The sequence below is a fragment of the Pseudophryne corroboree genome, chromosome 11 (genome assembly GCF_028390025.1).
Source record: "Pseudophryne corroboree isolate aPseCor3 chromosome 11, aPseCor3.hap2, whole genome shotgun sequence".
In the NCBI taxonomy this organism is placed as follows: Eukaryota; Metazoa; Chordata; class Amphibia; order Anura; family Myobatrachidae; genus Pseudophryne; species Pseudophryne corroboree.
This window is the reverse complement of record NC_086454.1, coordinates 332,981,147-333,009,044: the sequence shown is the minus strand read 5'-3', so window position 1 is coordinate 333,009,044 and position 27,898 is coordinate 332,981,147. Positions and strand designations below refer to the sequence as shown.

At 53.9% G+C, this 27,898-nt stretch overlaps 1 protein-coding gene across 3 annotated transcripts in view; it reads left to right on the top strand.

Moving 5' to 3' along the window:
• Positions 1 to 7,407: 7,407 nt before the first annotated feature.
• C11H16orf46 (chromosome 11 C16orf46 homolog) overlaps positions 7,408 to 27,898 on the top strand; it is a 30,224-nt gene continuing 9,733 nt past the window's right edge. For 2 of the 3 annotated variants that reach the window (XM_063945774.1, XM_063945775.1), the window contains exon 1: positions 7,601 to 7,690. Coding sequence is in view for 1 of the 3 variants with exons in the window: in XM_063945773.1 (XP_063801843.1) it covers positions 7,430 to 7,690 (261 nt within the window). In the remaining 2 variants the exon portion in view is untranslated. Of the gene's footprint in view, positions 7,691 to 27,898 lie in introns of all 3 variants that reach the window. The other variant, XM_063945773.1, reaches the window with a different exon arrangement.

The following is a 27,898-nucleotide window of genomic DNA, read 5'->3' as shown; positions in this document are numbered from 1 at the left end:
GCCGATTCTGGACCTCTTCATGTTTCAGCATCTGCAAGGGGGCCGGCGGCGAGGCTCCGGTGACCATCCAGGCTGTACCTGTGATCGTCCCTCTGGAGCTGATGTCCAGTAGCCAAGAAGCCAATCCATCCTGCACGCAGGTGAGTTCACTTCTTCTCCCCTAAGTCCCTCGTTGCAGTGATCCTGTTGCCAGCAGGACTCACTGTAAAATAAAAAACCTAAGCTAAACTTTTCTAAGCAGCTCTTTAGGAGAGCCACCTAGATTGCACCCTTCTCGGCCGGGCACAAAAATCTAACTGGCTTGGAGGAGGGTCATAGGGGGAGGAGCCAGTGCACACCACCTGATCGGAAAGCTTTACTTTTGTGCCCTGTCTCCTGCGGAGCCGCAATTTCCCATGGTCCTTTCAGGAACCCCAGCATCCACTAGGACGATAGAGAAATATAGATATATACACATATAGATAGATATAGGGTGTACCAATATATCCCAACCGCCGGAATGCCGGCAGCAGAGTGAGCGTAAAAGAGCCCCTTGCGGGGTCGCTGCGTTCACTGTGCTGCGGGCGTGGTGGAATTCTCCCTCCAGGGTTGTCGGGGACACCCCAAGAGGGAGAATAGTTGTCGGTATGCTGGCGGTCGGGGTCCTGACAGGTGGGATATGGAGCGCCTCCCTAGCAGCACTATGTACACACACCAGTAATATGTATTGTAGGTGATACATGAGCTCAGTACACACTATTACATATTGCATGGAAACAAAACGTTTATTATCCCCGCTGTGACCATTACACCTTACCCCTGGCACTGACTGACATGAGTGGGTTCTCGGGAGAGGAGGCTGCTGCTGGGGAGGGTGAGGCAAGGGGCTGCTGGTGTGGAGACAGGAGGCTGCTGCCTGGGAGGCTGAGGCAGGAGGCTGCTGCTGGGGAGGCTGAGGCGGGGGCTGCAGGTGCGGAGGAGGCTGAGACGGGGGCTACTGGTGTGGAGGAGGCTGCTGCTGGGGAGGCTGAGGCAGGGGGCTGCTGGTGTAGAGGAGGCTGAGGAAGGGGCTGGTGTAGAGGAGGCTGAGGAAGGGGGCTGCTGGTGTAGAGGCAGGAGGCTGCTGCTGGGGAGGCAGAGGCAGGGGGCTGCTGGTGTAGAGGAGGCTGAGGCAGGGGGCTGCTGGTGTAGAGGAGGCTGAGGAAGGGGGCTGCTGGTGTGGAGGCAGGAGGCTGCTGCTGGGGAGGCTGAGGCAGGGGGCTGCTGGTGTAGAAGAAGCTGAGGCAGGGGGCTGCTGGTGTAGAGGAAGCTGAGGCAGGGGGCTGCTGGTGTGGAGGCAGGAGGCTGCTGCTGGGGAGGCTGAGGCGGGGGCTGCTGGTGTAGAAGAAGCTGAGGCAGGGGGCTGCTGGTGTAGAGGAAGCTGAGGCAGGGGGCTGCTGGTGTGGAGGCAGGAGGCTGCTGCTGGGGAGGCTGAGGCGGGGGCTGCTGGTGTAGAGGAAGCTGAGGCAGGGGGCTGCTGGTGTAGAGGAGGCTGAGGAAGGGGGCTGCTGGTGTGGAGGCAGGAGGCTGCTGCTGGGGAGGCAGAGGCAGGGGGCTGCTGGTGTAGAGGAAGCTGAGGCAGGGGGCTGCTGGTGTAGAGGAGGCTGAGGAAGGGGGCTGCTGGTGTAGAGGAGGCTGAGGCAGGAGGCTGCTGCTGGGGAGGCTGAGGCGGGGGCTGCAGGTGCGGAGGAGGCTGAGACGGGGGCTACTGGTGTGGAGGAGGCTGCTGCTGGGGAGGCTGAGGCAGGGGGCTGCTGGTGTAGAGGAGGCTGAGGAAGGGGGCTGCTGGTGTAGAGGAGGCTGAGGAAGGGGGCTGCTGGTGTAGAGGCAGGAGGCTGCTGCTGGGGAGGCAGAGGCAGGGGGCTGCTGGTGTAGAGGAGGCTGAGGCAGGGGGCTGCTGGTGTAGAGGAGGCTGAGGAAGGGGGCTGCTGCTGGGGAGGCTGAGGCAGGGGGCTGCTGGTGTAGAAGAAGCTGAGGCAGGGGGCTGCTGGTGTAGAGGAAGCTGAGGCAGGGGGCTGCTGGTGTGGAGGCAGGAGGCTGCTGCTGGGGAGGCTGAGGCGGGGGCTGCTGGTGTAGAGGAAGCTGAGGCAGGGGGCTGCTGGTGTAGAGGAGGCTGAGGAAGGGGGCTGCTGGTGTGGAGGCAGGAGGCTGCTGCTGGGGAGGCAGAGGCAGGGGGCTGCTGGTGTAGAGGAAGCTGAGGCAGGGGGCTGCTGGTGTAGAGGAGGCTGAGGAAGGGGGCTGCTGGTGTAGAGGAGGCTGAGGCAGGAGGCTGCTGCTGGGGAGGCTGAGGCGGGGGCTGCAGGTGCGGAGGAGGCTGAGACGGGGGCTACTGGTGTGGAGGAGGCTGCTGCTGGGGAGGCTGAGGCAGGGGGCTGCTGGTGTAGAGGAGGCTGAGGAAGGGGGCTGCTGGTGTAGAGGAGGCCGAGGAAGGGGGCTGCTGGTGTAGAGGCAGGAGGCTGCTGCTGGGGAGGCAGAGGGCTGCTGGTGTAGAGGAGGCTGAGGCAGGGGGCTGCTGGTGTAGAGGAGGCTGAGGAAGGGGGCTGCTGGTGTGGAGGCAGGAGGCTGCTGCTGGGGAGGCTGAGGCAGGGGGCTGCTGGTGTAGAAGAAGCTGAGGCAGGGGGCTGCTGGTGTAGAGGAAGCTGAGGCAGGGGGCTGCTGGTGTGGAGGCAGGAGGCTGCTGCTGGGGAGGCTGAGGCGGGGGCTGCTGGTGTAGAGGAAACTGAGGCAGGGGGCTGCTGGTGTAGAGGAGGCTGAGGAAGGGGGCTGCTGGTGTGGAGGCAGGAGGCTGCTGCTGGGGAGGCAGAGGCAGGGGGCTGCTGGTGTAGAGGAAGCTGAGGCAGGGGGCTGCTGGTGTAGAGGAGGCTGAGGAAGGGGGCTGCTGGTGTGGAGGCAGGAGGCTGCTGCTGGGGAGGCAGAGGCAGGGGGCTGCTGGTGTAGAGGAAGCTGAGGCAGGGGGCTGCTGGTGTAGAGGAGGCTGAGGAAGGGGGCTGCTGGTGTAGAGGAGGCTGAGGAAGGGGGCTGCTGGTGTAGAGGAGGCTGAGGAAGGGGGCTGCTGGTGTAGAGGAGGCTGAGGAAGGGGGCTGCTGGTGTAGAGGCAGGAGGCTGCTGCTGGGGAGGCAGAGGCAGGGGGCTGCTGGTGTAGAGGAGGCTGAGGCAGGGGGCTGCTGGTGTAGAGGAGGCTGAGGAAGGGGGCTGCTGGTGTGGAGGCAGGAGGCTGCTGCTGGGGAGGCTGAGGCAGGGGGCTGCTGGTGTAGAAGAAGCTGAGGCAGGGGGCTGCTGGTGTAGAGGAGACTGAGGCAGGGGGCTGCTGGTGTAGAGGAAGCTGAGGCAGGGGGCTGCTGGTGTAGAGGAGGCTGAGGAAGGGGGCTGCTGGTGTGGAGGCTGAGGCAGGGGGCTGCTGGTGTAGAGGAAGCTGAGGCAGGGGGCTGCTGGTGTAGAGGAGGCTGAGGAAGGGGGCTGCTGGTGTGGAGGCAGGAGGCTGCTGCTGGGGAGGCAGAGGCAGGGGGCTGCTGGTGTAGAGGAGGCTGAGGCAGGGGGCTGCTGGTGTAGAGGAGGCTGAGGAAGGGGGCTGCTGGTGTGGAGGCAGGGGGCTGCTGGTGTAGAGGAAGCTGAGGCAGGGGGCTGCTGGTGTAGAGGAAGCTGAGGCAGGGGGCTGCTGGTGTAGAGGAGACTGAGGCAGGGGGCTGCTGGTGTAGAGGAAGCTGAGGCAGGGGGTTGCTGGTGCAGAGGAGGCTGAGGAAGGGGGCTGCTGGTGTGGAGGCAGGAGGCTGCTGCTGGGGAGGCAGAGGCAGGGGGCTGCTGGTGTAGAGGAGGCTGAGGAAGGGGGCTGCTGGTGTGGAGGCAGGAGGCTGCTGCTGGGGAGGCTGAGGCAGGGGGCTGCTGGTGTAGAGGAAGCTGAGGCAGGGGGCTGCTGGTGTAGAGGAGGCTGAGGAAGGGGGCTGCTGGTGTGGAGGCAGGAGGCTGCTGCTGGGGAGGCAGAGGCAGGGGGCTGCTGGTGTAGAGGAAGCTGAGGCAGGGGGCTGCTGGTGTAGAGGAGGCTGTGGAAGGGGGCTGCTGGTGTGGAGGCAGGAGGCTGCTGCTGGGGAGGCTGAGGCAGGGGGCTGCTGGTGTAGAGGAAGCTGAGGCAGGGGGCTGCTGGTGTAGAGGAAGCTGAGGCAGGGGGCTGCTGGTGTAGAGGAGGCTGAGGAAGGGGGCTGCTGGTGTAGAGGAGGCTGAGGCAGGGGGCTGCTGGTGTAAAGGAAGCTGAGGCAGGGGGCTGCTGGTGTAGAGGAGGCTGAGGAAGCAGGCTGCTGGTGTGGAGGCAGGAGGCTGAGGCAGGGGGCTGCTGGTGTAGAGGAAGCTGAGGCAGGGGGCTGCTGGTGTAGAGGAAGCTGAGGCAGGGGGCTGCTGGTGTAGAGGAAGCTGAGGCAGGGGGCTGCTGGTGTAGAGGAAGCTGAGGCAGGGGGTTGCTGGTGTAGAGGAGGCTGAGGAAGGGGGCTGCTGGTGTGGAGGCAGGAGGCTGCTGCAGGGGAGGCAGAGGCAGGGGGCTGCTGGTGTAGAGGAAGCTGAGGCAGGGGGCTGCTGGTGTAGAGGAGGCTGAGGAAGGGGGCTGCTGGTGTAGAGGAGGCCGAGGAAGGGGGCTGCTGGTGTAGAGGCAGGAGGCTGCTGCTGGGGAGGCAGAGGGCTGCTGGTGTAGAGGAGGCTGAGGCAGGGGGCTGCTGGTGTAGAGGAGGCTGAGGAAGGGGGCTGCTGGTGTGGAGGCAGGAGGCTGCTGCTGGGGAGGCTGAGGCAGGGGGCTGCTGGTGTAGAAGAAGCTGAGGCAGGGGGCTGCTGGTGTAGAGGAAGCTGAGGCAGGGGGCTGCTGGTGTGGAGGCAGGAGGCTGCTGCTGGGGAGGCTGAGGCGGGGGCTGCTGGTGTAGAGGAAACTGAGGCAGGGGGCTGCTGGTGTAGAGGAGGCTGAGGAAGGGGGCTGCTGGTGTGGAGGCAGGAGGCTGCTGCTGGGGAGGCAGAGGCAGGGGGCTGCTGGTGTAGAGGAAGCTGAGGCAGGGGGCTGCTGGTGTAGAGGAGGCTGAGGAAGGGGGCTGCTGGTGTGGAGGCAGGAGGCTGCTGCTGGGGAGGCAGAGGCAGGGGGCTGCTGGTGTAGAGGAAGCTGAGGCAGGGGGCTGCTGGTGTAGAGGAGGCTGAGGAAGGGGGCTGCTGGTGTAGAGGAGGCTGAGGAAGGGGGCTGCTGGTGTAGAGGAGGCTGAGGAAGGGGGCTGCTGGTGTAGAGGAGGCTGAGGAAGGGGGCTGCTGGTGTAGAGGCAGGAGGCTGCTGCTGGGGAGGCAGAGGCAGGGGGCTGCTGGTGTAGAGGAGGCTGAGGCAGGGGGCTGCTGGTGTAGAGGAGGCTGAGGAAGGGGGCTGCTGGTGTGGAGGCAGGAGGCTGCTGCTGGGGAGGCTGAGGCAGGGGGCTGCTGGTGTAGAAGAAGCTGAGGCAGGGGGCTGCTGGTGTAGAGGAGACTGAGGCAGGGGGCTGCTGGTGTAGAGGAAGCTGAGGCAGGGGGCTGCTGGTGTAGAGGAGGCTGAGGAAGGGGGCTGCTGGTGTGGAGGCTGAGGCAGGGGGCTGCTGGTGTAGAGGAAGCTGAGGCAGGGGGCTGCTGGTGTAGAGGAGGCTGAGGAAGGGGGCTGCTGGTGTGGAGGCAGGAGGCTGCTGCTGGGGAGGCAGAGGCAGGGGGCTGCTGGTGTAGAGGAGGCTGAGGCAGGGGGCTGCTGGTGTAGAGGAGGCTGAGGAAGGGGGCTGCTGGTGTGGAGGCAGGGGGCTGCTGGTGTAGAGGAAGCTGAGGCAGGGGGCTGCTGGTGTAGAGGAAGCTGAGGCAGGGGGCTGCTGGTGTAGAGGAGACTGAGGCAGGGGGCTGCTGGTGTAGAGGAAGCTGAGGCAGGGGGTTGCTGGTGCAGAGGAGGCTGAGGAAGGGGGCTGCTGGTGTGGAGGCAGGAGGCTGCTGCTGGGGAGGCAGAGGCAGGGGGCTGCTGGTGTAGAGGAGGCTGAGGAAGGGGGCTGCTGGTGTGGAGGCAGGAGGCTGCTGCTGGGGAGGCTGAGGCAGGGGGCTGCTGGTGTAGAGGAAGCTGAGGCAGGGGGCTGCTGGTGTAGAGGAGGCTGAGGAAGGGGGCTGCTGGTGTGGAGGCAGGAGGCTGCTGCTGGGGAGGCAGAGGCAGGGGGCTGCTGGTGTAGAGGAAGCTGAGGCAGGGGGCTGCTGGTGTAGAGGAGGCTGTGGAAGGGGGCTGCTGGTGTGGAGGCAGGAGGCTGCTGCTGGGGAGGCTGAGGCAGGGGGCTGCTGGTGTAGAGGAAGCTGAGGCAGGGGGCTGCTGGTGTAGAGGAAGCTGAGGCAGGGGGCTGCTGGTGTAGAGGAGGCTGAGGAAGGGGGCTGCTGGTGTAGAGGAGGCTGAGGCAGGGGGCTGCTGGTGTAAAGGAAGCTGAGGCAGGGGGCTGCTGGTGTAGAGGAGGCTGAGGAAGCAGGCTGCTGGTGTGGAGGCAGGAGGCTGAGGCAGGGGGCTGCTGGTGTAGAGGAAGCTGAGGCAGGGGGCTGCTGGTGTAGAGGAAGCTGAGGCAGGGGGCTGCTGGTGTAGAGGAAGCTGAGGCAGGGGGCTGCTGGTGTAGAGGAAGCTGAGGCAGGGGGTTGCTGGTGTAGAGGAGGCTGAGGAAGGGGGCTGCTGGTGTGGAGGCAGGAGGCTGCTGCAGGGGAGGCAGAGGCAGGGGGCTGCTGGTGTAGAGGAAGCTGAGGCAGGGGGCTGCTGGTGTAGAGGAGGCTGAGGAAGGGGGCTGCTGGTGTGGAGGCAGGAGGCTGCTGCTGGGGAGGCTGAGGCAGGGGGCTGCTGGTGTAGAGGAAGCTGAGGCAGGGGGCTGCTGGTGTAGAGGAGGCTGAGGAAGGGGGCTGCTGGTGTGGAGGCAGGAGGCTGCTGCTGGGGAGGCAGAGGCAGGGGGCTGCTGGTGTAGAGGAAGCTGAGGCAGGGGGCTGCTGGTGTAGAGGAGGCTGAGGAAGGGGGCTGCTGGTGTGGAGGCAGGAGGCTGCTGCTGGGGAGGCTGAGGCAGGGGGCTGCTGGTGTAGAGGAAGCTGAGGCAGGGGGCTGCTGGTGGAGGCTGAGGAAGGGGGCTGCTGGTGGAGGCTGAGGAAGGGGGCTGCTGGTGTGGAGGCAGGAGGCTGCTGCTGGGGAGGCAGAGGGCTGCTGGTGTAGAGGAAGCTGAGGCAGGGGGCTGCTGGTGTAGAGGAGGCTGAGGAAGGGAGCTGCTGGTGTGGAGGCAGGAGGCTGCTGGTGTAGAGGAGGCTGAGGCAGGGGGCTGCTGGTGTAGAGGAGGCTGAGGAAGGGGGCTGCTGGTGTGGAGGCAGGAGGCTGCTGCTGGGGAGGCAGAGGCAGGGGGCTGCTGGTGTAGAGGAGGCTGAGGCAGGGGGCTGCTGGTGAATGGTGACGCCGTCGCTGCCCAGTCTTTCCCTGCGCCCGATCAGCACCAAGGTCAGTAGCTCTGGAGACAGAGGACTGGGGGCGGGGCCGCCTACACGTCACTTCCGGCACGTGTCCGCGGCGCTGCGTCTCCCATGGCAACGGCTGCGGCGTGTTGTGCTGCTGCAGAGAGAGGGAGAGGAGGATGGGGCTGGCAGGGAGAGCCGCCCGCACCGGTGTCACGTACAGCCCCGCACAGGCTGCGCCTCAGCTCTAGACGCGGTATGTACCGACTCTGTACTCATGGCTGACTAGGCTGCTTGTGGCACTACAAGTCCCAGCGTGCCCACATCTCTAGAATGGTTTTTACTATAATATATCCTGTGTCTATAAAGCAACCGGGTGCCCTGCTACATTGCACGGCCAGCAACACACATGTATGTACAGAGGGGGGAGGGGGGTGCTGCTGCTGCTGCTGGGGGCCGGGTCACTGTGATCCCTGCATGATAATAACTGCTGTACAGGGGCAGATCAAAATCACATGTTATCCTATGGCTGTGCCGGGGGTGCCGGGTGCCCTGCATTCTGTATGACTGTGCAGCCTGGTCACACACCTAATGTGATACACAGGGCAGAGACACTTATACTAGCAAACCTGTGACATTCCACCTGCCGTGGAACTACAGATCCCAGCAAGCCAGGCCATAGTTTTGCTGCAATGGCATGCTGGGATTTGTAGTCCCACACCAGCTGGTGTGCCAGAGGTAGCCTACCCCTGATACAAGCTGTCGCATGAGGTGTGTGTGTGTGTGTATGTATGTATGTATGTATGTATGTATGTATGTATGTGTGTGTGTGTATATCTATATATATATATATATATGTCTATACAGTGGCGGAACAAGCAAGCGGTGGGCCCAGGTGCAACAAAATGCTTTGGGCCCCCCCCCCCCCATCCCATCCAAGTCCACCCCATGGGCAGTGCGCGCCGTAGGCGCGCGCAAAAATACATAGTGGCGTGGCTTCGTGGGGAAGGGGTGTGTCCACAAAATAATACCAATTCATAAAACGGTGCACAGTAGTCTCCATTCTTCAAATTACGCCGCACAGTAGCACCACTACACCAGGTAGAGACCCTTTTACTCCTTACAGCGAACAGATTCCCCTTTTTACACATAACGGCAGACAGCGTGCACTTTTTACACATAACGGCAGACAGCGTGCCCTCGTTACACATAGCGGCAGACAGCATACACTTTTTACACAATGGCAGACAGCGTGCCCTCGTTACACATAGCGGCAGACAGCGTGCCCTCGTTACACATAGCGGCAGACAGCATACACTTTTTACACAATGGCAGCCAGCGTGCCCTCGTTACACATAGTGGCAGACAGCGTGCCCTCGTTACACATAGCGGCAGACAGCGTGCACTTTTTACACATTACGGCAGACAGCGTCCCCATTTTACACATTACGGCAGACAGCGTCCCCATTTTACACATTACGGCAGACACCATACACTTTTACACATAACGGCAGATAGCGTGCCCTTTTTACACATTACGGCAGGCAGATTCTACCTTTTTACACATAGCGGCAGGCAGATTCCCCATTTTTATACATAGCGGCAGGCAGATTCCCCATTTTTATACATAGCGGCAGGCAGATTCCCCATTTTTATACATAGCGGCAGGCAGATTCCCCATTTTTATACATAGCGGCAGGCAGATTCCCCATTTTTATACATAGCGGCAGGCAGATTCCCCATTTTTACACATTGCGGCAGGCAGATTCCCCATTTTTACATTGCGGCAGGCAGATTCCCCATTTTTACACATTGCGGCAGGCAGATTCCCCATTTTTACATTGCGGCAGGCAGATTCCCCATTTTTACATTGCGGCAGGCAGATTCCCCATTTTTACATTGCGGCATGCAGATTCCCCATTTTTATACATAGCGGCAGGCAGATTCCCCATTTTTACATTGCGGCAGGCAGATTCCCCATTTTTACATTGCGGCAGGCAGATTCCCCATTTTTACATTGCGGCAGGCAGATTCCCCATTTTTACACATTGCGGCAGGCAGATTCCCCATTTTTACATTGCGGCAGGCAGATTCCCCATTTTTACACATTGCGGCAGGCAGATTCCCCATTTTTACATTGCGGCAGGCAGATTCCCCATTTTTACATTGCGGCATGCAGATTCCCCATTTTTATACATAGCGGCAGGCAGTCCCCCCTTTTTACACATTGCGGCAGGCAGTCCCAACAAATAAAAAAAGAAAGAGACAGAAAGAAAGAAAGAAGAATTATACTTACCCTCTCTGTTGGCTCAGGCTCCTCGGTGCAGCTTCCCGGGCAGTAGAGAAGAAGGAGGAGGGAGGTGGAGGAGGGAGCCGCAGCAGCGCTGTGTTACTGGTGGAGGCGCTACTGCTGCTGCCCCTCTGCTTCCCTATAGGCTGTTCTCAGAGACAGCCTATAGTGAAGCAGAGGAGCAGCAGCAGCAGCGCCTCCACCAGTAACAAAGCGCTGCTGCGGCTCTCTCCTTCACTGAGAGACTGTGACCTGTTTGTATATGAGGGAGGGAGGGACGGACCCTCCTCCCTCCTTCGTGTGCGGGTGGCCAGAATCGTTCCTTATGACGGGCGGGTCACGGGAGCACTGGTGTGCGGCTGTGGCATGACATACAATGAGTCATTGTGACCAGTGGCGTAACTAGAAATTTTTCTCCCCCAAGCCAAAAAATCCTTCGGCGCGCCCCCCCCCCCCCCATACACCCCGTAATTGGCACTAGCAAAGGTAGAAAAATGCGTGCGCCGCATTGCCCGTTATACATTATGCTACACACTGCAATGCCCCTGATACATTATAGCACATACAATGTCTGTGACACGGTATGACACACACCACAATGATCCTGAGACATTATACCACATACCACAATGCCCGTGATATAGTATACAACACACCGTAATGCCTGAAACATTATGACACACACCGCAATGTCCGTGATACATTATGCCACACACCGTAATGCCCATTACACATTAAGTTCTACAGTAAGGCTTCCAATTACTTTTAAATTACCTGCTTGTTGCCAGGGGTTTCATGCACTTGGTTCCATGCACGGTGCCAGGATGTCATGCTCGTTGCCAGGGGTTTCATGCACTGGGTGTCATGCTCGTTGCTAGTGGGTAGTGCTTGTTGCTAGGGCCGTGCTCCCAGTGCCACATATGCTCCCAGTGCCAGATATTCCCCCACAGTGCCAGGTATATGCACCCAGTGCCAGATATTCTCCCACAGTGCCAGATATTCCCCCCCAGTGCCAGGTATATGCCCCCAGTGCCAGGTATATGCCCCCAGTGCCAGGTACATGCCCCCCCAGTGCCAGTTATATGCCCCCAGTGCCAGGTATATGCCCCCAGTGCCAGATATTCCCCCCCAGTGCCTGCTTCCCCCCCAGTGCCAGGTATATGTTCCCAGTGCCGGGTATATGCCCCCAGTGCCGGGTATATGCCCCCCCAGTGCCAGATATTCTCCCACAGTGCCAGATATTCCCCCCCAGTGCCAGGTATATGCCCCCAGTGCCAGGTATATGCCCCCAGTGCCAGGTACATGCCCCCAGTGCCAGGTATATGCCCCCCCAGTGCCAGGTATATGCCCCCCCAGTGCCGGGTATATGCCCCCCCAGTGCCAGGTATATGTCCCCAGTGCCAGGTATATGTCCCCAGTGCCAGATCTGTCCCCCCAGTGCCTGCTCCCCCGGCCCCCCCTCCCCCCTCTATGTGTTGGAGGGACACGAGCGCATCGCGCCGCGCGCGTCTCTCCTGTGTCCCTCCTGGCTCTCCCCCGGCCGGTCTAAGGAAGCATGTGCCGTTCATGAGCCAATCAGAGCTCACGAACGGCACATGCTTCCTTAGATCGGCCGGGGGGAGAGCCAGGAGGGACACAGGAGAGACGCGCGATGCGCTCGTGTCCCTCCAACACATAGGAGGGGGGGCCGGGGGAGCAGGCACCACAGCAGGGAGGGAGAGGAGACCGCAGATTGACATGCGGACGTTCGTCCGCATGTTAATCTGTTCTAAATGCCGGCCGGCGGCTGTGGGCCCTTTAGTGCGGCGGGGCCCCAGTGCACTGCACTGCCTGCCCCGCCAGTAGTTCCGCCCCTGTGTCTATATATATATATATATATATATATATATATATATATATAATTTGCAGAAGTGACTTTGCGGATCTAGTGTGCTCCTCTCTCAATGTATACTTGATCTACATAATATTTGTATACTAGCACTATATATATATATATATATATATATATATATATATATATATATATATATATATATATATTTCTCTAACGTCCTAGTGGATGCTGGGGACTCCGTCAGGACCATGGGGAATAGCGGCTCCGCAGGAGACAGGGCACAAAAGCAAGCTTTTAGGATCACATGGTGTGTACTGGCTCCTCCCCCTATGACCCTCCTCCAAGCCTCAGTTAGGTTTTTGTGCCCGGCCGAGAAGGGTGCAATCTAGGTGGCTCTCTTAAAGAGTTACTTAGAAAAAGTTTTTAGGTTCTTTATTTTCAGTGAGTCCTGCTGGCAACAGGCTCACTGCATCGAGGGACTTAGGGGAGAGATTTTCAACTCACCTGCGTGCAGGATGGATTGGATTCTTAGGCTACTGGACATAGCTCCAGAGGGAGTCGGAACACAGGGCTCGCCCTGGGGTTCGTCCCGGAGCCGCGCCGCCGACCCCCCTTGCAGACGCTGAAGATGAAGAGGTCCGGAACCAGGCGGCAGAAGACTCTCAGTCTTCATCAGGTAGCGCACAGCACTGCAGCTGTGCGCCATTGTTGTCAGCACACTTCACACAGCGGTCACGGAGGGTGCAGGGCGCTGGAGGGGGGCGCCCTGGGCAGCAATGTATAATACCTGTATGGCGAAAAATACATCACATATAGCCCTTGAGGCTATATGGATGTATTTAACCCCTGCCAGATATCTAAAACTCCGGAGAAGAAGCCCGCCGAAAAGGGGGCGGGGCCTATTCTCCTCAGCACACAGCGCCATTTTCCCTCACAGAAAGGCTGGTGGGAAGGCTCCCATGCTCTCCCCTGCACTGCACTACAGAAACAGGGTTAAAACAGAGAGGGGGGGCACTGATTTGGCGATATGTATATATATTAAAATGCTATAAGGGAGGAACACTTATATAAAGGTTGTCCCTGGATAATTATAGCGTTTTGGTGTGTGCTGGCAAACTCTCCCTCTGTCTCCCCAAAGGGCTAGTGGGTCCTGTCCTCTATCAGAGCATTCCCTATGTGTGTGCTGTATGTCGGTACATGTGTGTCGACATGTATGAGGAAAATATTGGTGAGGAGGCGGAGCAAATTGCCTGTAATGGTGATGTCACTCTCTAGGGAGTCGACACCGGAATGGATGGCTTATTTATGGAAATTACGTGACAATGTCAACACGCTGCAAGCCGGTTGACGACATGAGAGGGCCGGCGAACAAATTAGTATCTGTCCAGGCGTCTCAAACACCGTCAGGGGCTGTAAAATGCCCATTTACCTCAGTCGGTCGACACAGACCCAGACACGGACACTGATTTCAGTGTCGACGGTGAAGAAACAAACGTATTTTCTTTTAGGGCCACACGTTAAGGGCAATGAAGGAGGTGTTACATATTTCTGATACTCCAAGTACCACAAAAAAGGGTATTATGTGTGAGGTGAAAAAACTACCTGTAGTTTTTCCTGAATCAGATAAATTAAATGAAGTGTGTGATGATGCGTGGCTTTCCCCCGATAGAAAATTATTGGCGGTATACCCTTTCCCGCCAGAAGTTAAGGCGCGGTGGGAAACACCCCTCAGGGTGGATAAGGCGCTCACACGCTTATCAGAACAAGTGGCGGTACCATCTACGGATAGGGCCGTACTTAAGGAGCCAGCTGATAGGAGGCTGAAAAATATCCTAAAAAGTATACACACACATGCTGGTGTTATACTGCGACCAGCGATCGCCTCAGCCTGGATGTGCAGAGCTGAGGTGGCTTGGTCGGATTCCCTGACTAAAAATATTGATACCTTTGACAGGGACAGTATTTTATTGACTATAGAGCATTTAAAGGATGCATTTCTATATATGCGAGATGCGCAGAGGGATATTTGCACTCTGGCATCAAGAGTAAATGCGATGTCCATATCTGCAAGAAGATGTTTATGGACACGACAGTGGTCAGGTGATGCAGATTCCAAACGGCACAAAGATGTATTGCCGTATAAAGGGGAGGAGTTATTTGGGGTCGGTCCATGGGACCTGGTGGCCAGGGCAACTGCTGGAAAATCCACCGTTTTTTACCCTAAGTCACATCTCTGCAGAAAAAGACACCGTCTTTTCAGCCTCAGTCCTTTCGTCCCTATAAGAGTCATATCTGCCCAGGGATAGAGGAAAGGGAAGAAGACTGCAGCAGGCAGCCCATTCCCAGGAACAGAAGCCCTCCACCGCTTCTACCAAGTTCTCAGCATGACGCTGGGACCGTATAGGACCCCTGGATCCTACAAGTAGTATCCAAGGGGTACAGATTGGAATGTCGAGAGGTTTCCCCCCTCGCAGGTTCCTGTAGTCTGCTGTACCAATGTCTCCCTCCGACAGGGAGGCAGTATTGAAAACAATTCACAAGCTGTATTCCCAGCAGGTGATAATAAAATTACCCCTCCGACAACAAGGAAAGGGGTATTACTCCACACTATATGGTGGTACTGAAGGCTAGGTGAGACCTATTCTAAATCTGAAAAATTTGAACACTTACAAGGGTTCAAATCCAGATGGAGTCACTCAGAGCAGTGATGGCAAAGAACAAGGGGACTATATGGTGTCCCGGGACATCAGGGATGCTTACCTCCATGTCCCAAAATTTGCCTTTTCTCACCAAGGGTACCTCAGGTTCGTGGTACAGAACTGTCACTATCAGTTTCAAGACGATGCCGTTGGATTGTCCAAGGCACCCCGGGTCCTTACCAAGGTAATGACCGAAAGGAGGATTCGTCTTCAAAGAAAATGGACGACCTCCTGATAAGAACAAGGTCCAGAGAACAGTTGGAGGTCGGAGTAGCACTATCTCAAGTAGTTCTACGACAGCACGGGTGGATTCTAAATATTCCAAAACCGCAGTTGTTCCGACGACACGTCTGCTGGTCCTAGGGATGATTCTGGACACAGTCCAGGAAAAGGTGTTTCTCCCAGAGGAGAAAGCCAGGGAGTTATCCGAGCTAATCGGGATCCTCCTAAAACCAGGAAAAGTGTCAGTGCATCATTGCACAAGAGTCCTGGTAAAAATGGTGGCTTATTACGAAGCGCTTCCATTCGGCAGATTTCACGCAAGAACTCTTCAGTGGGATCTGCTGGACAAATGGTCCGGATCGCATCTTCAGATGCATCAGCGGATAACCCTATATCCAAGGACAAGGGTGTCTCTCCTGTGGTGATTACAGAGTGCTCATCTTCTAGAGGGCCGCAGATTCGGCATTCAGGATTGGATGCTCGTGACCACGGAGGCCAGCCTGAGAGGCTGGGGAACAGTCACACAAGGAGTGTGATCAAGTCTGGAGAATTCTCTCCACATAAATATACTGGAGCTAAGAGCAAATTTATAATGCTCTAAGCTTAGCAAGACCTCTGCTTCAAGGTCAGCCGGTATTGATCCAGTGGGATAACATCACGGCAGTCGCCCACGTAAACAGAAAGGGCGGCACAAGAAGCAGGAGGGCAGTGGCAAAACTGCAAGGATTTTTCGCTAGGCGGAAAATCATGTGATAGCACTGTCAGCAGTGTTCATTCCGGGAGTGGACGACTGGGAAGCAGACTTCCTCAGCAGGCACGACCTCCACCCGGGAGAGTGGGAACTTCATCGGGAAGTTTTCCGCATGATTGTGAACCGTTGGGAAAGACCAAAGGTGGACATGATGGCGTCCCGCCCGAACAAAAAATGGGACAGGTATTGCGCCAGGTCACGAGACCTTCAGGCGATAGATGTGGACGTCCTGGTAACACCGTGGGTGTAACAGTCGGTGTATGTGTTCCCTCCTCTGCTTCTCATAACCAAGGTATTGAGAATTATAAGACATAGAGGAGTAAGAACTATACTCGTGGCTCCGGATTGGCCAAGAGGGACTTGGTAACCGGAACTTCAAGAGATGCTCACAGAGGACTAATGGCCTCGGGAGCTAAGAAGGGATTTGCTTTCAGCAAGTACCATGTCTGTTCCAAGAGGAACCGTGGCATCGGCCTTTAAGAAAGGACCTGCTCCAGCAGGGACCTTGTCTGTTCCAAGACTTACCGCGACTGCGTTTGACGGCATGGCGGTTTGAACGCCGGATCCTAAGGGAAAAGGCATTCCGGAAGAGGTCATACCTACCCTGGTCAAAGCCAGGAAGGAGGTGACCGCACAACGTTATCACCACATGTGGTAAAAATATGTTGCGTGGGTGAGGCCAGGAAGGCCCCACGAAAAAATTTCAACTAGGTCGATTTCTGCACTTCCTGCAAACAGGAGTGTCTATGAGCCTCAAATTGGGGTCCATTAAGGTTCAAGTTTCGGCCCTATAGATTTTCTTCCAGAAAGAATTGGCTTCAGTTCCTGAAGTCCAGACGTTTGTCAAGGGAGTATTGCATATACAGCCCTTGTGTGCCTCCAGTGGCACCGTGGGATCTCAACGTAGTGTTGGGATTCCTCAAATCATATTGGTTTGAACCACTCAAATCTGTGGATTTGAAATATCTCACATGGAAAGTGACCATGCTGTTGGCCCTGGCCTCGGCCAGGCGATTGTCAAAATTGTCGGCTTTGTCTTACAAAAGCCCATATTTGATTTTCCATTCGGACAGGGCAGAACTGCGGACTCGTCCCCAGTTTCTTCCTAAGGTGGTGTCAGCGTTTCACCTGAAACAACCTATTGTGGTGCCTGCGGCTACTAGGGACTTGGAGGACTCCAAGTTGCTAGACGTTGTCAGGGCCCTGAAAATATATATATATATATATATATATATATATATATAATTCCAGGACGGCTGGAGTCAGAAAGTCTGACTTGCTGTTTATATTGTAGGCACCCAAAAAGCTGGGTGCTCCTGCTTCTAAGCAGACTATTGCTCGTTGGATTTGTAGTACAATTCAGCTTGCACATTCTGTGGCAGGCCTGCCACAGCCAAAATCTGTAAATGCCCATTCCACAAGGAAGGTGGGCTCATCTTGGGCGGCTGCCCGAGGGGTCTCTGCTTTACAACTTTGCCGAGCAGCTACTTGGTCAGGGGCAAACACGTTTGCTAAATTCTACAAATTTGATACCCTGGCTGAGGAGGACCTGGAGTTCTCTCATTCGGTGCTGCAGAGTCATCCGCACTCTCCCGCCCGTTTGGGAGCTTTGGTATAATCCCCATGGTCCTGACGGAGTCCCCAGCATCCACTAGGACGTTAGAGAAAATAAGATTTTACTTACCGATAAATCTATTTCTCATAGTCCGTAGTGGATGCTGGGCGCCCATCCCAAGTGCGGATTGTCTGCATCACTTGTACATAGTTATTGTTACAAAAAAATCGGGTTATTATTGTTGTGAGCCATCTTTTTTAGAGGCTACTTCATTGTTATCATACTGTTAACTGGGTTCAAATCACAAGTTGTACGGTGTGATTGGTGTGGCTGGTATGAGTCTTACCCGGGATTCAAGATCCTTCCTTATTGTGTACGCTCGTCCGGGCACAGTACCTAACTGAGGCTTGGAGGAGGGTCATAGGGGGAGGAGCCAGTACACACCATGTGATCCTAAAAGCTTGCTTTTGTGCCCTGTCTCCTGCGGAGCCGCTATTCCCCATGGTCCTGACGGAGTCCCCAGCATCCACTACGGACTATGAGAAATAGATTTATCGGTAAGTAAAATCTTATTTTTTTTTTTTTCTTTTTCTTTTGTAATTATTACACATCCACAACACTGAAGTGTGGTGCGTCTTATCATTCTGAATTGTGCCCCTGTTTAACAGTGTATCCACGTCCCTGTGCGCTGAGTGTGATTACCTTCTGTACAGGATCAGCTGGTGTGATCCATACACACACGACAATTGTGCGGATGTGTGGCTGCTCCAGGTGTGCAATGTAATATTTATTATATGCTCAAGAAAGTTGACATTTTACAGTCCAGCTCTACCGATTACAGATATGACAGTTTATTAGGGAAAAATCTGCCACATAAACAAATTACCTATTCTTAGAAAGTATGTTGACTTGTCTTAGATATTGCCACTGATTGTAACTAAGGGGTCTATGTATGCACATTATTTTTACTAAAATAATGTGAATAAGGGAGTTTTCTGTTTTCACATCCGTTTCACATTATTTTAGTATCACCTGAATGTATTAAAAACCACTTAACTGACGATTTTTCCCTTCAAAAGCGTTAACAACATTGTTTTTCTCTAACGTCCTAGTGGATGCTGGGGACTCCGTCAGGACCATGGGGAATAGCGGCTCCGCAGGAGACAGGGCACATCTAAAGAAAGCTTTTAGGATCACATGGTGTGTACTGGCTCCTCCCCCCATGACCCTCCTCCAAGCCTCAGTTAGGTTTTTGTGCCCGTCCGAGCAGGGTGCAATCTAGGTGGCTCTCCTAAAGAGCTGCTTAGAAAAAGTTTTTTTAGGTTTTAAATCTCAGTGAGTCCTGCTGGCAACAGGCTCACTGCATCGAGGGACTTAGGGGAGAGATTTTCAACTCACCTGCGTGCAGGATGGATTGGAGTCTTAGGCTACTGGACATAGCTTCAGAGGGAGTCGGAACACAGGTCATCCTGGGGTTCGTCCCGGAGCCGCGCCGCCGACCCCCCTTACAGATGCTGAAGATCGGAGGTCCGGAAACAGGCGGCAGAAGACTCTTCAGTCTTCATGAAGGTAGCGCACAGCACGGCAGCTGTGCGCCATTGTTGCTACACACTTCTCACTGACCAGTCACGGAGGGTGCAGGGCGCTGCTGGGGGCGCCCTGGGCAGCAATATTAAATACCTTTAGTGGCAAAGAATACATCACATATAGCCATTAAGGCTATATGTATGTATTTAACCCAGGCCAGATTTCTCAAAAACCGGGAGAAAAGCCCGCCGGAAAAGGGGCGGAGCCTATTCTCCTCAGCACTCAGCGCCATTTTCCTGCTCAGCTCCGCTGTGAGGAAGGCTCCCAGGACTCTCCCCTGCACTGCACTACAGAAACAGGGTAACAAAGAGAAGGGGGGCATAAATTGGCGATATTTATATATTAAAGGCGCTTATAACATAAACAACACCTTTTAGGGTTGTTTATATACATTTATAGCGCTTTTGGTGTGTGCTGGCAAACTCTCCCTCTGTCTCCCCAAAGGGCTAAGGGGGTCCTGTCTTCGATTAGAGCATTCCCTGTGTGGCTGCTGTGTGTCGGTACGTGTGTGTCGACATGTATGAGGACGATGTTGGTGTGGAGGCAGAGCAATTGCCGGTAATGGTGATGTCACCCCCTAGGGAGTCGACACCGGAATGGATGGCTTTAGTTATGGAATTACGTGATAATGTTAGTACATTACAAAAGTCAGTAGACGAAATGAGACGGCCGGAAAACCAGTCAGTACCGGCTCAGGCGTCTCAGACACCGTCAGGGGCTGTAAAACGTCCCTTACCTCAGTCAGTCGACACGGGTACCGACACAGATGAATCTAGTGTCGACGGTGAAGAAACAAACGTATTTTCCAACAGGGCCACACGTTATATGATCACGGCAATGAAGGAGGCTTTGCAGATCTCTGATACTGCTGGTACCTCAAAAAGGGGTATTATGTGGGGGGTGAAAAAACTACCTGTAGCTTTTCCAGAATCAGAGGAATTGAATGACGTGTGTGATGAAGCGTGGGTTAACCCAGATAGAAAACTGCTAATTTCTAAGAAGTTATTGGCATTATACCCTTTCCCACCAGAGGTTAGGACGCGCTGGGAAACACCCCCTAGGGTGGATAAGGCGCTCACACGTTTATCAAAGCAAGTGGCGTTGCCGTCTCCTGATACGGCCGCCCTCAAGGATCCAGCGGATAGGAGGCTGGAAACTAACCTGAAAAGTATATACACTCATACTGGTGTTATACTGCGACCGGCAATAGCCTCAGCCTGGATGTGCAGTGCTGGGGTAGTGTGGTTGGATTCCCTGACTGAAAATATTGATACCCTGGATAGGGACAGTATTTTATTGACTCTAGAGCAATTAAAGGATGCGTTTCTTTATATGCGAGATGCTCAGAGGGATATTTGTACTCTAGCATCAAGAGTAAGTGCGATGTCCATATCTGCCAGAAGAAGTTTATGGACGCGACAGTGGTCAGGTGATGCGGATTCCAAAAGGCATATGGAAGTGTTGCCATATAAAGGAGAGGAATTATTTGGGGTCGGTCTATCGGATCTGGTGGCCACGGCAACTGCCGGCAAATCCACTTTTTTACCTCAGACCCCCTCCCAACAGAAAAAGACACCGTCTTTTCAGCCGCAGTCCTTTCGCTCCTATAAAAACAAGCGAGCAAAAGGACAGTCTTATCTGCCGCGAGGCAGAGGAAAGGGTAAGAGAGGGCAGCAAGCAGCCCCTGCCCAGGACCAGAAGCCCGCCCCGGGTTCTACAAAGCCATCAGCATGACGCTGGGGCTTTACAAGCGGACTCAGGAGCGGTGGGGGGTCGACTAAAGATTTTCAGCAATCAGTGGGCTCGCTCACAGGTGGACCCGTGGATCCTGCAGATAGTATCTCAGGGTTACATGTTGGAGTTCGAAAGGTCTCCCCCTCGCCGGTTCCTAAAGTCTGCTTTACCAACGTCTCCCTCAGAAAGGACGACGGTATTGGAAGCCATTCACAAGCTGTATTCTCAGCAGGTGATAGTCAAGGTACCCCTCCTACAACAGGGAAAGGGGTATTATTCCACACTATTTGTGGTACCGAAGCCGGACGGTTCGGTAAGACCTATTCTAAATCTGAAATCCTTGAACCTGTACATACAGAAATTCAAGTTCAAGATGGAGTCACTCAGAGCAGTGATAGCGAATCTGGAAGAAGGGGACTTCATGGTGTCCCTGGACATAAAAGATGCTTATCTGCATGTCCCAATTTACCCCTCACACCAAGGGTATCTCAGGTTCGTGATACAAGACTGTCATTATCAGTTTCAAACGCTGCCGTTTGGTTTGTCCACGGCCCCTCGGGTCTTTACCAAGGTAATGACCGAAATGATGGTTCTTCTACGAAGAAAAGGCGTATTAATTATCCCTTACTTGGACGATCTCCTGATAAGGGCAAAGTCCAGAGAACAGCTGGAAGTCGGTGTAGCACTAACCCAAGTAGTGCTTCAGCAACACGGGTGGATTCTGAATCTTCCAAAATCTCAATTGACCCCGACAACACGTCTGCTGTTCCTGGGAATGATTCTGGACACGGTTCAGAAAAAGGTGTTTCTCCCGGAGGAGAAAGCAAGGGAGTTATCCGAACTGGTCAGGAACCTCCTAAAACCAGGAACTGTGTCAGTACATCAATGCACAAGAGTCCTGGGAAAGATGGTGGCTTCTTACGAAGCAATTCCATTTGGCAGATTCCATGCACGAACATTTCAGTGGGATCTGCTGGACAAATGGTCCGGATCGCATCTGCACATGCATCAGCGGATAACACTGTCACCAAGAACAAGGTTGTCTCTCCTGTGGTGGTTGCAGAGTGCCCATCTGTTAGAGGGCCGCAGGTTCGGCATACAGGACTGGGTCCTGGTGACTACGGATGCCAGCCTACGGGGCTGGGGAGCAGTCACACAGGGAAGAAACTTCCAGGGTGTATGGTCAGACCTGGAGACGTCTCTTCACATAAATATACTGGAGCTAAGAGCGATATACAATGCTCTAAGCTTGGCAAAACCGCTGCTTCAGGGTCAGCCGGTGTTGATCCAGTCGGACAACATCACGGCAGTCGCCCACGTAAACAGACAAGGCGGCACGAGAAGCAGAAGAGCAATGACAGAAGCTGCAAGGATTCTTCGCTGGGCGGAAAATCATGTCATAGCACTGTCAGCAGTGTTCATCCCGGGAGTGGACAACTGGGAAGCAGACTTCCTCAGCAGACACGACCTTCACCCGGGAGAGTGGGGACTTCATCCGGAAGTTTTCCACATGATTGTGAACCGTTGGGAAAAACCAAAGGTGGATATGATGGCGTCTCGCCTCAACAAAAAACTGGACAGATATTGCGCCAGGTCAAGAGACCCTCAGGCAATAGCTGTGGACGCTCTGGTAACACCATGGGTGTACCAGTCAGTGTATGTGTTTCCTCCTCTGCCTCTCATACCAAAGGTACTGAGAATTATTCGGAAAAGGGGAGTAAGAACAATACTAGTGGCTCCGGATTGGCCAAGAAGAACTTGGTATCCGGAACTTCAAGAGATGCTCACGGAGGATCCGTGGCCTCTACCTCTAAGAAGGGATCTGCTTCAGCAGGGACCTTGTATGTTCCAAGACTTACCGCGACTGCGTTTGACGGCATGGCGGTTGAACGCCGGATTCTAAAAGAAAAGGGCATTCCAGAGGAAGTTATTCCTACCTTGATTAAGGCTAGGAAGGAAGTGACCGCACAACATTATCACCGCATTTGGAGAAAATATGTTGCGTGGTGTGAAGCCAAGAAGGCCCCAACGGAAGAATTTCAATTGGGTCGATTCTTACATTTCCTGCAGGCAGGATTGTCTATGGGCCTCAAATTGGGGTCTATTAAAGTTCAAAATTCGGCCTTATCAATCTTCTTCCAGAAGGAATTGGCTTCAGTGCCTGAAGTACAAACTTTTGTCAAGGGTGTACTACATATACAGCCCCCGATTGTGCCCCCAGTGGCACCGTGGGATCTAAACGTAGTTTTGGATTTTCTCAAATCTCATTGGTTTGAGCCTCTCAAATCTGTAGATTTGAAGTATCTTACATGGAAAGTAACCATGCTACTGGCCCTGGCTTCAGCCAGGAGAGTTTCAGAGTTGGCGGCTTTATCGTACAAAAGCCCATATCTGATTTTCCATTCGGACAGGGCAGAACTGCGGACACGTCCTCATTTTCTCCCTAAGGTGGTTTCGGCTTTTCACTTGAACCAGCCTATTGTGGTGCCTGCGGCTACTAGCGACTTGGAGGACTCCAAGTTACTGGACGTTGTCAGAGCATTAAAAATATATATTTCAAGGACAGCTGGAGTCAGAAAATCTGACTCGTTGTTTATATTGTATGCACCCAACAAGATGGGTGCTCCTGCGTCTAAGCAGACGATTGCGCGTTGGATCTGTAGCACAATCCAACTTGCACATTCTGTGGCAGGCCTGCCACAGCCTAAATCTGTAAAGGCCCACTCCACAAGGAAGGTGGGCTCATCTTGGGCGGCTGCCCGAGGGGTCTCGGCATTACAACTTTGCCGAGCAGCTACGTGGTCAGGGGAGAACACGTTTGTAAAATTTTACAAATTTGATACTCTGGCTAAGGAGGACCTGGAGTTCTCTCATTCGGTGCTGCAGAGTCATCCGCACTCTCCCGCCCGTTTGGGAGCTTTGGTATAATCCCCATGGTCCTGATGGAGTCCCCAGCATCCACTAGGACGTTAGAGAAAATAAGAATTTACTTACCGATAATTCTATTTCTCATAGTCCGTAGTGGATGCTGGGCGCCCATCCCAAGTGCGGATTGTCTGCAATACTTGTACATAGTTATTGTTACAAAAATCGGGTTATTATTATTGTTGTGAGCCATCTTTTCAGAGGCTACTTCGTTTGTTATCATACTGTTAACTGGGTTCAGATCACAAGTTGTACAGTGTGATTGGTGTGGCTGGTATGAGTCTTACCCGGGATTCAAGATCCTTCCTTATTGTGTACGCTCGTCCGGGCACAGTACCTAACTGAGGCTTGGAGGAGGGTCATGGGGGGAGGAGCCAGTACACACCATGTGATCCTAAAAGCTTTCTTTAGATGTGCCCTGTCTCCTGCGGAGCCGCTATTCCCCATGGTCCTGACGGAGTCCCCAGCATCCACTACGGACTATGAGAAATAGAATTATCGGTAAGTAAATTCTTATTTTTAAAATGTATTTTATTTAATAAAGTTGAAAAAGTATTTTTTTAAATATTTAAACATTATATTATGCACATCTGCAGAACGGATCTCCTCGTCAAAAACGTGGGGACAGGGTGGGACTGCGCAGTTGCATGTAATCTGACCATGCCAGTTAAGTGGTTATTAAAGGGCATTTGGAGCAGTTTTCATGAAAAACTGCTCCAAATCCTTACATTCACTTTTTTTAGTAACCCGCATCGCATTCCCCATACTTATAATGGGAAATGCGATCTGACCAGATTTACAAAAACAAAAAAAAATTGAAAAAACACCGGTGTGGCCTGTGATAATCTCGCCAGCTCAGCGCCTGGCAGAGAAAGCTGTGCGGGGACCCGGCAGAGTGATCAGCTCTGTGTGTCCGATGGTACACACAAGCTAATCACAGTGTAAAAAGTAAAAAAAACAAAAAACCATACTCACCTGTCCAGGGAGCCAGTGTCCGCTGCTCTGGTGAGCGCTGCCGGGCGCCGTGTCCCCCATGTGCTGCAATGTGACCCCGGTGCAGTAAAGCGACACTGCATTGCAGCAGCGCACTTTACAGCAGCGGGGGTCACCGCAGCGCACAGAATCCAGCGCCGGGAAGCCCAGCAGAAGCAGCGCGGATCAGCTCCCTGGACTGGTGAGTATATTGATCTTCTTTGGGGGGTAGTCGCGACAGGGGGGGTTGACCGGCGGCAGCGGCGGGGGCGGCGCATGCGCAGCAGGACAGCGGGGTATTCTTTCCAAAAAATACCCCGATGATGGTGCGGAGTATCATCACAGGGACAGAGTTTGACCGCAAGCTCTGTCCCTGCACGCGATAATTGATACATCCCTGCGATTTAATCAATTATCGCAGTGCGAGTTGGGGCAATTTTATCACCTGTCATCCGCATCCTGGATGCGGATGGTGATAAATAGGCCCCCAAAGCTGTTGCCACTTCCCCATGTATATCTGTGTACAATCTAGTTACTGACAAGCACCTTGAGTCCTGTTGGAGAAAGAGCGCGCTATATAAATAAAATTATTATTATTATTATTATTATTGTCCATGACATACGTCTTAATATTTGACAGAGTAGAATTGTTTTTCCAAGTTGAGCATAAAATACAAAGCTCCAAATGTTGGTTTAAATGTATTTTTTATTTCTTTCATTTTTATATTTGTCTTTAAGTTTGCTATTACAAAGCTAATATACACTTTTACACTTATTCTGATGGATACTGCTACTTTTAAGTGTCAACCCTGGGAGACTCAGACTCTGAAAGATATATTCTATGGACATTTGGAGGTAGCATTATTCACAGATGCACAGGGGGGGGGGGGGGGGGGTAATGTAGTGCTGTACGTCCACATGATTTATAGATTGCTGTTTGAGGAACATCAGTGTAAAGTAGAAGCCAGTGTCCTGTGTAATTATTTATTGAAACTGCTCGGCTGTCTGCATGTTGGTAGAATGACCTTGACTTGCGCAGTCTGCTAATCTTAGCCTCTAATTAAGCAAACATTATCGATTAGAGCAGAGGTGGCCAAATTCCAGTCCTCATGTACTCCTAACAGCCCATGTTTTCCAGATCTCCTAGCTGGTGCACAGGTGAGTTCATTCAGAACAGTCGCTTTAAAACATGGGTCTTTAACCTGCGGCCCTCCAGCTGTTGTGGAACTACACATCCCAGCATGCCTTGCCTCAGTTTTAGCATGCCTTAATAGCAAAACTGTGGCAGGGCATACTGGGATGTATAGTTCCACAGCATCTGGAGGGCCGCAGGTTGAAGACCCATGCTTTTAAAGATTCACAGGAGTTCTGGCACATCACTCTGCTATGTACCTCAGCCACTCAAAGCAGTGGAGAGGCTGTTCTGCTGGCCATACACTAGGAGGATATCTGGTACGAATGCAGGATTTGGACACGTCGAACGATGAGCTTTACAGGCATCAGGCATATTTGGTCATACAGACATTAGGGTTCACGGCTTATTTGGACATATAAGGCTATTTCACACTAGCCAGTTTTGACCGGCACGGCAAACTCCCGGACACCTTTTTGCCATGCTGGGATTGTAGTGAATACTTAAGCCAGTTGAGTCCTTTAACACGGCACGGACTCGGCCCGGTCGCCGTGTAGCAGACGGATCTATCCACTGAAGAGGATGGCTGCCGGCCTGTGGCCTTCCCTGAAGCCAGTGGAGTGTGTGTTTGAATGTGCTCTTTTACACACACCGGGTTTTTGTGCCGCTGGTACTACTGCCGCACATGCGCACAGCATTAAACGCGGCTCAAAGCCATTGTGTGTAAAAGGCACTGCCGAGCGACAAAAAAAGTCAGACTGCCGGATTTTTGCCGGCCGGTCAAAACCGGAGTGTGTGAAATCAGCCATAGGGAGTAGGGACCTCAGCTTATTCGCCCATCTAGGCAGCACGGAGCGCGGCTTATACAGCCGTCCAGGCAGCAGGGAGCGCAGGTTATAAGGCCATCACAGGCAGCAGGGAGCGCAGGTTATAAGGCCATCACAGGCAGCAGGAAGCACGACTTATACAGCCGTCCAGGCAGCAGGGAGCGTGGCTTATACAGCCGTCCAGGCAGCAGGGAGCGTGGCTTATACAGCCGTCCAGGCAGCAGGGAGCGCGGCTTATACAGCCGTCCAGGCAGCAGGGAGCGCGGCTTATACAGCCGTCCAGGCAGCAGGGAGCGCGGCTTATACAGCCGTCCAGGCAGCAGGGAGCGCGGCTTATACAGCCGTCCAGGCAGCAGGGAGCGCGGCTTATACAGCCGTCCAGGCAGCAGGGAGCGCGGCTTATACAGCCGTCCAGGCAGCAGGGAGCGCGGCTTATACAGCCGTCCAGGCAGCAGGGAGCGCGGCTTATACAGCCGTCCAGGCAGCAGGGAGCGCGGCTTATACAGCCGTCCAGGCAGCAGGGAGCGCGGCTTATACAGCCGTCCAGGCAGCAGGGAGCGCGGCTTATACAGCCGTCCAGGCAGCAGGGAGCGCGGCTTATACAGCCGTCCAGGCAGCAGGGAGCGCGGCTTATACAGCCGTCCAGGCAGCAAGGTTGTTCTAAGGTTAGGTTGAGGAAGGGGCAGGCTTAGGCTGAGGGTTAGGCTGCGGGAAGGTAGGGTTAAGTTGCAGGGGGGAGGGGAGGGGGTTAGGAAGGCAGGGGGCAAGGTTAGCATATGTTTGAATGGAGCATATAAATCTGAATTTATTTTGTAGGTCTTCTCACTGCGGTCTACCCAATACTATTATATTTTAGTTTGGCTGGAATTACCCTTTTATAGTGCATGATCTTACTGTGGGCAGCCAAGAATAATACTCACAATGTAAATATAGATCTATAAACAGTGAGTGCAGTTTAGTTTCCGTTGCAGATGACAAACGCTCAGTGCTTGGGGAAGCGAGATCTCTGCACCTGAAAATGTGATACAAGCAGTTATTGAAGACAGAGGCATGGTGTCTATAATCCTGGTTATTCCTCACAGCAGAATGGGGAAAAGAGAAATCACTGCTGTTACCCTGCCACAGACACAAAGGACAAGGAGAATGTCCTACAGATGGGAGGCATTGGATATGCCGGCTGTCAGAATCCCGACGCTCAGCATGCCGGCGCCGAGATCCCAATAGCCGGCATACCGACAACTATTCTCCCTCTTGGGGGCTTCACGACACCCCTGGAGGGAGAATAAATAGCGTGGCGCGCGTGGCAAGGGGCTCTTTTGCGCTCGCCCCGACAGCCGGCATAAAGTAGTAGACCCCCTACAGACACCATGAGGAGCACTGCTACACTGTTGGAAAAAGGCAGGAATGGAGTGTAGGGGAAAGAAAGCTGTCGCTTATGGATGCCAGGAAACTGCTATTACAGCGAGTGTCACATAGCAATTTCCTATGTGTCTGTCGTGTGATGGCTGCATTCTACTGGCAACTATGTCGCAGCCAGACTCATCATAATCATATTGCTAGAGCACCACAGCTGATCACTTATTTTGCAAAGGAGCAGTCCCAAGAAGAAGCCACTTCGGATTAATGAAGTTGATGGAAGAAAACCAGTCGGCATTCCACTTAGGTAGTCACAGGAGGTATTTTCTTCCATGCTACCCACCATGCCATCCCTTGCCTGGTGGAATGACTACTTACTACAGCCATATGGCTGTCATGGTAGAAGAGGCTTTCTTTTCCATCTGGAATATCGAATAATCTGTTGAAAATTCTCCAAAGTGCCGCTTTCTCAGCATACAGTGCATCCAGAAAGTATTCACAGCGCTTCACTTTTTCCACATTTTGTTATGTTACAACCTTATTCCAAAATGGAATAAATTATTTTTTCCCTCAAAATTCT